General features: G+C 35.8%; 1 protein-coding gene across 1 annotated transcript in view; it reads right to left on the reverse strand.

Annotated features, from left to right (window-relative positions):
• Positions 1-5,463: 5,463 nt before the first annotated feature.
• The window catches only part of LOC139744922 (lipopolysaccharide-binding protein-like), a 38,276-nt gene continuing 31,737 nt past the window's right edge, over positions 5,464-12,002 (reverse strand). Inside the window, exons 8-12 of the mRNA XM_071655337.1 lie at positions 11,512-11,615; positions 9,859-9,981; positions 7,065-7,141; positions 6,297-6,339; positions 5,464-5,547 (exon numbers count right to left, since the gene is read on the reverse strand). Coding sequence (XP_071511438.1) covers positions 5,464-5,547; positions 6,297-6,339; positions 7,065-7,141; positions 9,859-9,981; positions 11,512-11,615 — 431 coding nt within the window. The remainder of the gene's footprint in view (positions 5,548-6,296; positions 6,340-7,064; positions 7,142-9,858; positions 9,982-11,511; positions 11,616-12,002) is intronic.

Below are 12,002 nucleotides of genomic sequence, written 5' to 3' on the forward strand. Positions count from 1 at the left end.
ATTATTATTGAACAATTTGCCTATAAAATGGTATCATTTAAATAATCTTCTTGTATTAATTCTTACACTGAATATCATGAACACTCTCTGTTCAGCAGTCCAACAGAAAAAGCATGCACACGAGGGTGTAGATAGGGGCATATCCCCTCCCACACGAAGGTGATTTTGCGTTTTCAGACCTGAAATTCAGCGATCTGTTGCAAATTTTTGGTTCCAATACTTTTTCATCGAAGTGATAAAATCACGGAATTTAGCTCTTATTCCGAATGTGCACCATCTGTGTGTATGTATAAAGTCTAGTGAGGTAGAGCTTAGAGGAAGGGGGATTCCTCCTCCCGCTCGCGGAGCTTTTGAGTTTTTAGAATTGAAATAAAGCGATCTGGGTATAGCCACAGTCTACTTCTATGCATGGCGGAAGTGGGGGGGGGGGGAGGGGCGGGCGAGCAGGGAGAAGGCATGGGCGAGTGTTATCTCCACCCTTCCCTTCCGATGGAGCTTTTGCCTTGACAGGTTGAAATTGAGATATCTCGTCTACGCATATTTGATGGATTCAACATTTGGGAAATCACACACACACACACACACACACAAAATGATTGGGGGGGGGGGGGGGACTGAGGGAGGAAAGGGTCGATTAAAAGGGGAAATTCCCCTTATACATGAGGGAACCTTGAGTTTTCGGAATATAAGTGATAAGTCTTGTGCACTCAGAATTATTCATAATTTTTTGTAAATCTAAAAAGTGTACTAAGCTAGGGAAAGAGGCACAGAGGGGGAGTTTGGGAGGGGGTATCCCCCTCCCAAGCACGAGATATTTTGCATATTTTGAATTGAAATTCAACGATCTGGTGCACACTTTGAGTGAAATATTCAAAAAAAATATCTTATTTGATGAAAGGTTGCAAAGGAGACCCGCTTCATGTGCATGCATACAGTATACACGCATTTTTTTTTTCCGCCTCCCAAATCCCCGGTCCATATATTAGGGGGGGGGGGGCGATCGCCCCCCCCCCCACCCCCTGGCTACGCCAGTGGAGCATACCATTTTAAGAGGAATTCAAAGTTTATTTGATGAAAATCGGGTTTGGAATGACTGAAACATCCAAAAACAAAGTAAAACAAAGCGATCGTGATAAAGTGTGGGTCCCACACTTAAGTAGAATCATGATATCTCAGCCATTTCAAAACCAATTTTCATCAAATAAATGTTGAATTCCTCATAGAATTACATGCTCTTTCATATTTCATAGGAGGTTTCTGATTATCTCACCAAAAAATGTTAGACAGGACCTGAAATTAGGTCTCAACCAAAACTATACGATCCCTTTAAGCGCAAGGAACGCGTTCATAAAACCGAACCAGTGAGACTGTAGGAATATTATTTATGACCTCAAAATACGAATTCAGAGATAGCAGAAGAATGCAATTGTGGCTTGACATTTATGCAGACATCCAAGTAAAATAATCCATTATGTATTTATGATTATAATTGATAGCGATTACAATTATGGAGTCATATATATTCACACATTTTAATACAGTAAGAGGATAAGAGGGAGTGAGGTTGTCCCCTCTATAACAGTGGGAAAAATGAATTTTCGTTAACACTGAAACTTAAGTTTCAGTTGTACTAAACCATACCTGGGTCTATATCGATGAATACTACATGCACACAAATGTCTCTCTCTCTCTCTCTATCTCTCTCTCTCTCTCTCTCTCTCTCTCTATATATATATATATATATATACGTACATATTATGAATGCATATGATACACACAAATGCATACACAAGATATGTATATATACACTCAGCACAAAAAAATGAAAGTAAATACTTTTTCGAGTTCATTTTCATAATAAGAATTTGATGAAAATCAATGTATTATATACTATACTGAAGATAATTTTATTGGCTATCAACACAGTAGTTCAATATAAAGGGAAACTTTACGATTTGCAGAAAAAAAAACTATTAAGTTTTCAAAAAATTACAGATTGTCTTTCATTTGCAAATACCCTTCAAGAGAACAATTACAAAAGACAGTCTAATACAATTTTAATGAGAGACATGAATAAAATAGCAAAAACTAGTTATTATTCTCTTTTTATGCTAAAGTGAGGGACTAAAGAGGGAAAATAGGAATTTTCTGTCGACTAAACTTCAAATAATATAGGGAGTAAGGGCACAAAGATGATTAAATGAATAGAATATATGTTTCATTCTTTTAATGTAGTAATCGGGGAGTTTATGAGACAAATTCAAGTTCCAAATATTCACAATTTTCCTAATTTGAGAAATCAATTCAAATTCCTACAATTTTTGTTGATATTGCTTTTTCTCTTTTTTAATGTGATTTTGCATTTGACAAAAGATTATTTTCTTCCATGATTTTTAGCCTTTATATGTATATATAAATATATATTTATATTTATATATATATATATATATATATATATATATATAACGACAACGGTATATTCAACAAAACAAAAGTGTATATGTTCAAAAAGCATTTTATTCGATCGATAGATCACAAATATTATTAATCATTACAAGACATTACACCGTATAGACTAAGATAAGATTTTCATTGAAAATCCTACTTGTTTTCACTTCTCATTACTTCAGTTGCGGCTTGACTGTCTGCAAAGTAACAACTGCAGAAGTCTGCAATGTGTTATAACTTTGAACAACTTTGTTCTTAACCAGTTAACCAAGCCCATAAACATCAGTTCAACCTGTCTAAATGCTGTAAACTCTGAGGTATTGTACAAACGTAATAATATATTATATTCATGATTATACATTACAAAAATACAGAATCTACCTCCATTGCAAAGTTATAAAAATAATCCGAGATCAGTCATGATACACATAAAGAGGACACACACCCAGCTTTAGAGGTCTCTTTAACGCAGTCAGTCATCATCCCTATCTGATGTTGATATACAGTACACTCGTGAAAGACGGTGAAGACAGTACAAAAAGTCAGCTTAATTATTTCATTGCAACGGACATGACGGAAAGACCTAATTATCTATACAACGTGAACATAACATCTTCTCTTTTATCATTATGTTTTGGATTTAGAAGAGCGTGGACAGTTATTTTGAGAGCTGATGATACACATATTATACCAAGTTCATTGCATAGAATACTAACCAAACAGTGTATAACGAGAATTCGCACACACCACCTCAAACTCGGTCATCAATTAAAATGTCACAAACGGTGTTCTATAGATTCAGCACATGGCTGCCGTGAATAATCCTACATTTTTTGGTTGCATTTAGATCAGATAGAAAGAAACAACAAAATTTCTCTCATTTTAGAGAGAATGAACAGTGAACGACCGGCCTTACACAACCACGATTTACTTACTTCTTTAGCACGAAAATGTTTCTCGAGGAAAGCCTTGTCAAGTGAAACCCTGTTAATTAGACTGTAGCAAAAAGAAAAGCCTAGCGGCGGAAACAATGTGAAAAATGACGTAAAGATTTTTTTTCGTTGTTGTTGTTCAACCTGGGTGTACTCGCTGTGTTTAGACTCGGAATGGGTGACATCACTGTGACGTCATTTATAGTCGTCATCCTCTCTGGGAAGTGGGTCACTCCTCAAAGATCAGGTCCGTCCCAATCTTGATGAAATTCTAGAATGATAAAAAGAAGAAGATGTATTAATTATATGTACATGTGCAAACATATACAAATGATTATATTGTCCAGTATATTAAAATCAGTTTGTTATATCTTGTTTGCGAAAACATAGCAAATGTCACAAAAACAACAAATGGAGAGAAATGAAATGACGGAATTACAGAGAAGGTTGTGAGAATAATGCCATGCATGTGTATCACGCCAGATAATCTGGCACACAAGACGTTTATCATAAACGTTAAATATACCAAGTGTGACCTCACAAAAGCTCTCTCACGCTGCAAACAACATATACATTCAAATCACTTTATTCATTGAGACACTAAAATGAAATTGTCACAGAAACTTGGACCAACCAATCACAGTTGAGCTAATGATGCTCTTGCTTATAATGGTTTTAAGTGGTCGCAAACGGACATTCACAGAAGACGCAATCAGATTGAAAACAACCGCCAAAACGGGACTATCATCACTCTTGAAGATAACGACATGATATTGATGATACGAACAGATCCACCTTCGTGGAGGTTGAGGAGTTGAGAGAGTGGAGTCAAATGTAATGTAACTAAATCTGTTTTATTGCAGTTTGAAGGGCAAAATGATCCATATGTTATATTTAGTATTGTTGTCGCATTTTTTAAAACATCGGAAAGCTATCACATTGTGGGAAAAAAACAGAAAAGGCGGAGAAGACATTAGCACTGGAGAACGCGAATACATTGTAATTCTTACCGGATCATGGGTCACAGTCACGTTGCTGAAATCATCTACCTGTAGTAACGGCCCTCCAACTCCACCAGTGTCTGTAAAGATTTCTGTTCAGAAGTAAAAGATACACACAATCTCATCGACTTTGTTATGGTGTATTGTCAGTCCTGGTTCGCGTTTGATATTATTAAACAGAATCAAACCAGACTATGGCAGTAAGTGTATAATATACGCAGATCCGGTCATCATAACTGAGAAAATAAACAAAACATAAAGTATCACGTTTTCACGAAACTACCATGGTAACCAAGCTGTAATAATGGAGTCATCACCTCGTATTACTCCTACAGTTCTTTTTCTGTTTTTTTTTTCCTTATAAAACTTCAGGGGAAAAAAAATCATGTTTTTGCTTATACTATTTGGCAACTTCACGAACTGTTCGAGTGATTTTTTTTTTCTGGATTCGAGGAATTCGAGGATTGTTTTTTTTTCTGGATTATTACCACACAACAATAATTTCATGCTTATGAATACACAAAATCAAAAACATAAACATTTTAATAATAGATATAAAAAAAAATCTATGAAGCTTTGTGTACAATCCGATTGGAGACTTTAAAGGCGATGACACCTTCACGGCATCTCATAAGTGCAGTCGAGAGCACAATGTCTTCCCGCAAACACATAAAATTTAAAAATGTCACATCTCTCTAAACTTATGACTCCAACATCAATAAAACGTCTAAGGTTCATAGGTTTAACTTTGCTCTATTCATAGAATTCATAGACTGATGTTGCACTTTAATGAAAAAATAGAGGCTAACACGCGTTTTAAAAGAAAGTTTGATAACTTATTAATACTCGGCAGTTGTTTTTAGAACAACACACATAAACTGATGACTTGCTGTTCGAGGGATACTAAACAAAACAATGTTATATGTAATACTTAAAGATTCCCGTCATTTTAGGTTCTTTTTTCTTTGGGTAACACACTTACTACATTTTTTAATATCTCTCAAAACGTTCAATGAATGTGAACGCACAATATTGCATTATACCATTATGGGGATCACAGATAAAGATAATTTTGGTAACGTTTATGGCATGGGCGACTTACTGTTTATGCGAGGCAGGAGGGAGTGCTTGATGGCCGAATTGCCGGCAGTTTCTAGGAAAGTTCCCTGTTGCAATGGTATGAGCATTTAGATAGAGATAAACAAATAAATAAAATGATAAATATACAGTTGCACATAATGACACTACTGAACCATAAGCAATTAATAAAGGCAAAGTGCTATTATGAATAGATAATCGAATGAACATACAAATAGATGAAACATGATTCACGTCTGATAAAGAAAGGAACATATCACTCACATTCAGTTCTTAGTCATTGATGGGAGTTTTTGAAAATGCAAGTTTAGAGAATCTAGTGTTGCATCAAAAGTTACAAAATATACTCCACCGTAGTTGGCAAAAAGTCATTAGTAACAATAACTACAAACAACAGAAACAACAAAAGCAGGTACAAAATGCATGAACACCTGCTCATTACATGGATGCTGTGTGCTTGGACAAGCCTGTACCTACATGACCTAAGAGGGAAGGGGGGGGGGGGGTGGTTGGTTGCGTCGGCGCTTACGCATCCACCCCCAACCCCCCCCCCCCCCCCGAAAAAAAGGAAGGTCCTTTTTTTTTTCAAAAGAATGTATTTTATAAGTCCCACCACATACGCATTTCTTCCTTGTATAATGTAAAAAATGAAATAATGAATACAATGCATTTGTGATCCAGTATACAATGTATCTGCAAAATTGCTCAAAAGCTGATTTAAAATTGTCAATACATTCCACCAAAATTGTTCACTGCAGGAGGACACCCCTCCTCTGTATGGAGTAAGAGATGAAATCTAATCAGTGAAAATACTCACACTGAACCAGCCATCTTCAGTCTTGACCAGAGAAAACTCGGTGCTGCATGAAAATATTATAATGAATTATGATAACTTGCATTTATGTACATATCTTTCACGTCTCTAATCATATTATATATACACACAATAAACATTGATAATGTTAATATCGATTTACTAATACAATGGAATATATGTACATATAAAAAGTTAAAGAAATAAGAACTATTGAAAAACCGAGATGATAATGGACACTAGCACTCGTAGTCTCATGCGCACGAGTTTTGTGTGGAAGAATGCTAGCGCTTATTGTTTATAATGTTCACAGGGAGGGATTATTGCACACAAAAAAGAAACAAAGAAACAAACCAAAGAAACTCAGACATCTGCTAAGATGGATTTTTAACATGAAAACATGCAATTAAGTTGATGTCGAAGACAGATATTTACTTTGATAATTTTAGTTTTGTTTTTGTTTTTGTTTGTTTTTGTTTGTTTGTTTTTGTTTGTTTTGTTTGTTGTTGTTTTTTTTTTTTTTTGGGGGGGGGGGGGGGGGGGTAACGAAGAGTAATATCACAGCCAATGCCAGTGCGGTGTGGGTTGCAAAACCCACATAATATGTTAGCATCCAAACAAGGCCAAACTTTGGTGTGATTTGCAAAGGAAAAATAATATTCTGAAAGCGCATGGACGGTTGGGAAAAATATTCAGTTCGACAAATATTAAATCAAACACAAATTCAACAACGATCATAACCTTACCAATGAAATGCCTACAGGGACCTACCTGAGTGACGACAGTAACCACGTAGGCCTATTTCCGTTGCCTTTCAAACTTACACCAAACTCGGTCGCTGTAATTGACTGCAAAACGTTTTCAAACAAAAAATGATTAAAATACTTAGTAGCATATAGATACGATAATGGTATACGATTCAGCGTCAGAGAGCATAAAAGGCGCCCTCAGCATCACTGTCTATCAAGCTTTATCAATAATATGTGCTGGAGCCATGCAGGGAACATCTCTGGAAAACCTCGAAGTAGAAATTGGGGAAATGCCTCTGGGCATCCAGGTCGTAGTTTATAAACTGATAATTTTTCTCACCAAAATGTAGCAAGAAAATGCAGCAGATTTCTGGAGTTTAGGTGAAGTCTGAAACAGGCTCATTAAGTTTTGTTTTGTTTATTTGTATTTTGCTTAATTTTTTTTTCTGAGGAAAATATTTCAAATTTGATATATTGGTTTTTGAAAAAAAATGTTTAAAATGTATAAAAAACCCTTAGTGTATATCAAAATTTAAACGACTCATGTAGCGAATCCGGCAATAAAACCAACCAACCAAACAACAACAACATAGTATCAGAAACAAGAGGTCAACAGTCTACATGATGAATAAGGCAGAAAAAAAAAACTAGAAATGTCGCTATGGCGACCTATGCCTCTGCCATAATGCATGATTCTATTTGCGAAAAAAGTGAAATTGTAACATTTTCACCTAACCTTTGACCTTTTGACCTCTGACCTTATGACATGAAACTCTCTCTGGAGAATCTTTATGCAGTAGTACATGTCTACACTAAGTTTCAAGAAAATACCTTCATTCATTGCATAGATACTAGGGAAATAGCAACATTTTTAGCATTTGACATTGACCTTTTGACCTTTGACCTCATGCCAATGTCACTGAAATCTACTCAACTAATTGCCCCATCATACATCATCCTTGGACCAAGTTTGATGAAAGCTGCTTTATCCAGTTTTGAGTTATCACGTAAACAGATAAATTTTAGGATTTGACCCTGATCTTTGACCTTTGACCTCTGTCCGATTTCACTAAAAAACTAATCAAGTAATTGTCCCATCATACATCATACTCGGACAAAGTTTGGTGAAATTTGCTTGATCCAGTCTTGAGTTATCGCGTAAACAAATACAATTTCATGATTTGACCTTGACCTTTGGCCTTTGGTTGATTTCACCCAAAATCTATTCAAATTGCCCCGTCATACTTTATACTTGGACCAAGTTTGGTAAAATTCCAGTCAATATTACTCAAGTTATCGCGTGAACGAATGCGGACGGACGTACGTACGGACGGACGGACAACCCGAAAACATAATGCCTCCGGCACCACTTCGTGGCGGAGGCATAAAAAAAAATAGAAAGAGAGAGAGAGGAAGGAGCGCCGTCTGAACGTTTTGCTAACTGGACACATAATATCCCGAATTCACGAAGGTGGTATTAATAAAACCATGGTTTAAACCATGGACAAAAACCATGGAGCACCAAGTGTCGCATGGAATATCTCATTACGAAATCAGTCATTTCGTCGATGACAATAATTATTTTGTGACGAAATGACAACATTTTGTAACCAAATGAACATTTCGTCCACGAAATGATAATTTCGTTAACGAAACGGTCATTTTGTTTTCGAAATGACCAATTTCTTAACGAAATACTCCGTACGACACTTGGCGTTCCACATGGTTTTTGTCCATGGTTTAAACCATGGTTTCATTAATTTGTATAGCACCTTCGTGAATTCGGGCCAATATGCCATGAATGTTGGCAGAGATGTGAAAAGTTGAATGGACTGTTACACTTGGACGAGGAACGAGACATGCCCAATAGTATATAGGTATACTCTATACTAGTAGTACGCCTTAAAAATCTAGGACTGTTGTGAATTGCAAAGAATACCCTTTCTCTCTCTGTTTATCTATTAATTTATAAACAAGACCCTGTATAGACTTGTAGTTCTTCTTATGCACTATGCAGTGATGGTTTCATTTAAAGGGAACTCAAACCCAAAAAGCAATATGGATTGAGTAAAAGAAGCAACATTAGCAGAACACAGTGAAAGTTTGAGGAAAATCGGACAATCGATGCAAAAGTTATGAATTATCAAAGTTTTTGTGTTGGAACCCATGGATGAGGAGACTACTAGAGAGGTCATGACGTATATGTGTGGACAGAAATATAAAGAAAATATGAAAGTGCCTTAAAAATTCACTTTTCTATACCATTATGAAAGAGCACTGTCTTGACTAACCGCTTTCAGAAAGTAGAGGGAATAATTGCAGCCCTTAACATAATGTCAGTGTCAAGTTGATGGAATGTGTAATTTTCATGAAAATGAATTTTTGTGGAATTCCCTTAATAATTTTTTATTGTTGTCCTCACGCCAATATCTTTAGTAGTCTCCTCATCCAGGGGTTCCAACACCAAAACCTTAAAGATTCATAACTTTCGCATCGATTGTCCGATTTTCCTCAGACTTTCACCGATATGTTCTACTAATGTTGCTGCTTTAACTTAATCCATACTTCTCTTTGGGTAGGGATCTCCTTTAAGAATCCATTCAGACATATCTGATGAAATGAATAATCATTTACCTATGGACATATGTATGTATAGGGTTATATGTCATATACACAGTATAGACAACATATATTATAATATATACGAACATATGTAAATATTGTGATGTGTGTGTGTATGCGCGCGCATGTGTGTGCGTGTGCGTGTGTGTTTTGTGGCGTTTTCACATGTTACCGACAAGCTCTTTGTCACTTACCACTTTGATCGTGAAGAGATAAGCCAGAGTCTTGTCTGGCAGGATGGCGTGCGGGGAGAATTCCCCAACCAAGGTGGCCGAGGTGGCGGAGATCCTACTCTCTTCCACTGGTGGTTTGGCGCTCTTAAAAGGGAATACCATGCCAATTAAAAGATGTCTGCGACGTAAGAGTTAAATATGACAAGCACAACAGCGAAAATTTGATCAAAATCGGATTCAAAGAAAGAAAGTCATAAGATTTCAAAGATTCGCTAATTTTTGTACAAGAGTTCTTCAACAGTTGATATGAATACGTAAATGGGTGAGGTGATAATTATGTAGTCACCTCACAGTATTCAAGTGATCGTGTAAAAAAGATCTTGTTTGAAAGTATAAAATATAATGTTTTTCTTGGTTGGATGACTTCAAAACAATGGTCTGTCAGCTGTCAAATATAACAGGATCTGAGACGGAGTAACAATTGCGTTTGATAAAAAAAAAGAAAAGTCATTTTTATATACATTCTGTGTCAGAAATTGTTCAGGGATAACATGATAAATTCACTATATGCATATAAATATTGACTATTCAAGAACTGTTTTGTGAAAAGTTTTAGCGAAACTTCACAATTATACAGCTTCCTTGCCTCTAAGTCGATTTTGATTAACTTTCGCTGTAGTGCTTGTAATATTTTACTCTTTCTTTATTTTTCCCGGATTTCCCCTTTAAAGTATTTGCATGTTATCCATATCCGAGTACGTGATGCTCAGGCATGTGGATTATACTTGTATGAGTACTGCTTTTACAATTGCTATACACTGTACTACCTCTACTCGCAATGATAATGCAAATCACAATAGCAACCATTACAATAATAATGTTTAGCACCATCAGTATCGCTGTAGTTACATGTAGCATGAGGGAACATGAGAGAACTAAAGTAAAGTTATGAATATTCATTAGTAATCAGATAACGTTCTAATGACGACTTTCATAGGCATATTTCTTGATTACAGAATAATCAAGAAGGGATAATAGTCATCGATAGTATTCCAGATCATGGTGAACCTGGAAGATATTATAGGTTATGATACATAATCATAACATTATTTCTTTTCATGTTGGCATAATAAATATATGGCAGTGCTTGGATAATAGTTTGCGTGCATTAGTTGTTGCTATGTCCGGCAAGATACACTCTGTTCAGAAATTGGTTGCTTTTAAGTGGGCTCCATCATATTTCTTTAGCATTTATACATAGAGCCAAACCTACAAAGATTGACCGCCATGTTTTATATGTTTACATTAAGTCCGGTACATCCAAGCCTGATATCCCGATTCACTTCATTTCATTATATTTGATGTATGTTCCTTCATTGAGAAATATGAAAATAAATTCAATTGATTTGAAATGAATTGAAAGATTCGCTGGCTATGTACAACATTACGTTGCAATTTGAGTAATAGATAGTAAAGTGTGCTCAGCATTTCTTCCGTAATCTGGCAAGCTAGAAAAAAAAAAACCACTCGAAAGAGTGGTATGTACGTTTTTGTGTGATATTCACATTATTCTCTTCATTTATTCAATTATCATCAATACTCTTTAAAAAATGATACAGATAATCAGTGTACGTATAAGGCCATTACAAGCACGTCTTTGGGGTGTAGGCCTACCTTGTGAGCAGTTTTTACCAACACATTGAAGATTGAGACATTAACGACTGGAAGAGCTGCGAGGGCGTAGTCTGTGCCAGCAACACGCAAGGACAGCGCTTCCACTGCGCGAAACCACAAAACAAACAATCAACAATCCATAAAAAAGCAACAGGTGACATGCTTGACATTCTTATTCACGACGAATGCTCTTTTTAAGGAAACTCGATATTCAAAGACATCGAAATAGCAAAGTTAATTGACTTGTGAAAATGACACAAATTTGAACATTGAATAGGAATGTCTATTAGTTTCGGATGATTTCATAGTTTTAGGTGTTTCCATATATGAAGTGTGGCATAGGTTGTTATCTATATGACGACATGACGATTGCTTTTTTTTTTAAATTCTACTCATATCAAATTTAACTCATCTCTCTGGGTTTTTTTTTTGAGGGGGTGTAAAGTGATATCCAAATTACGTGTAAAACATACTTTACTTTATTTCTTCAC

Source organism: Diadema antillarum, unplaced genomic scaffold (assembly GCF_040938485.1).
Source record: "Diadema antillarum isolate AM-2024a unplaced genomic scaffold, OU_Dant_1.0 seq00001221_RagTag, whole genome shotgun sequence".
NCBI lineage: Eukaryota > Metazoa > Echinodermata > Echinoidea > Diadematoida > Diadematidae > Diadema > Diadema antillarum.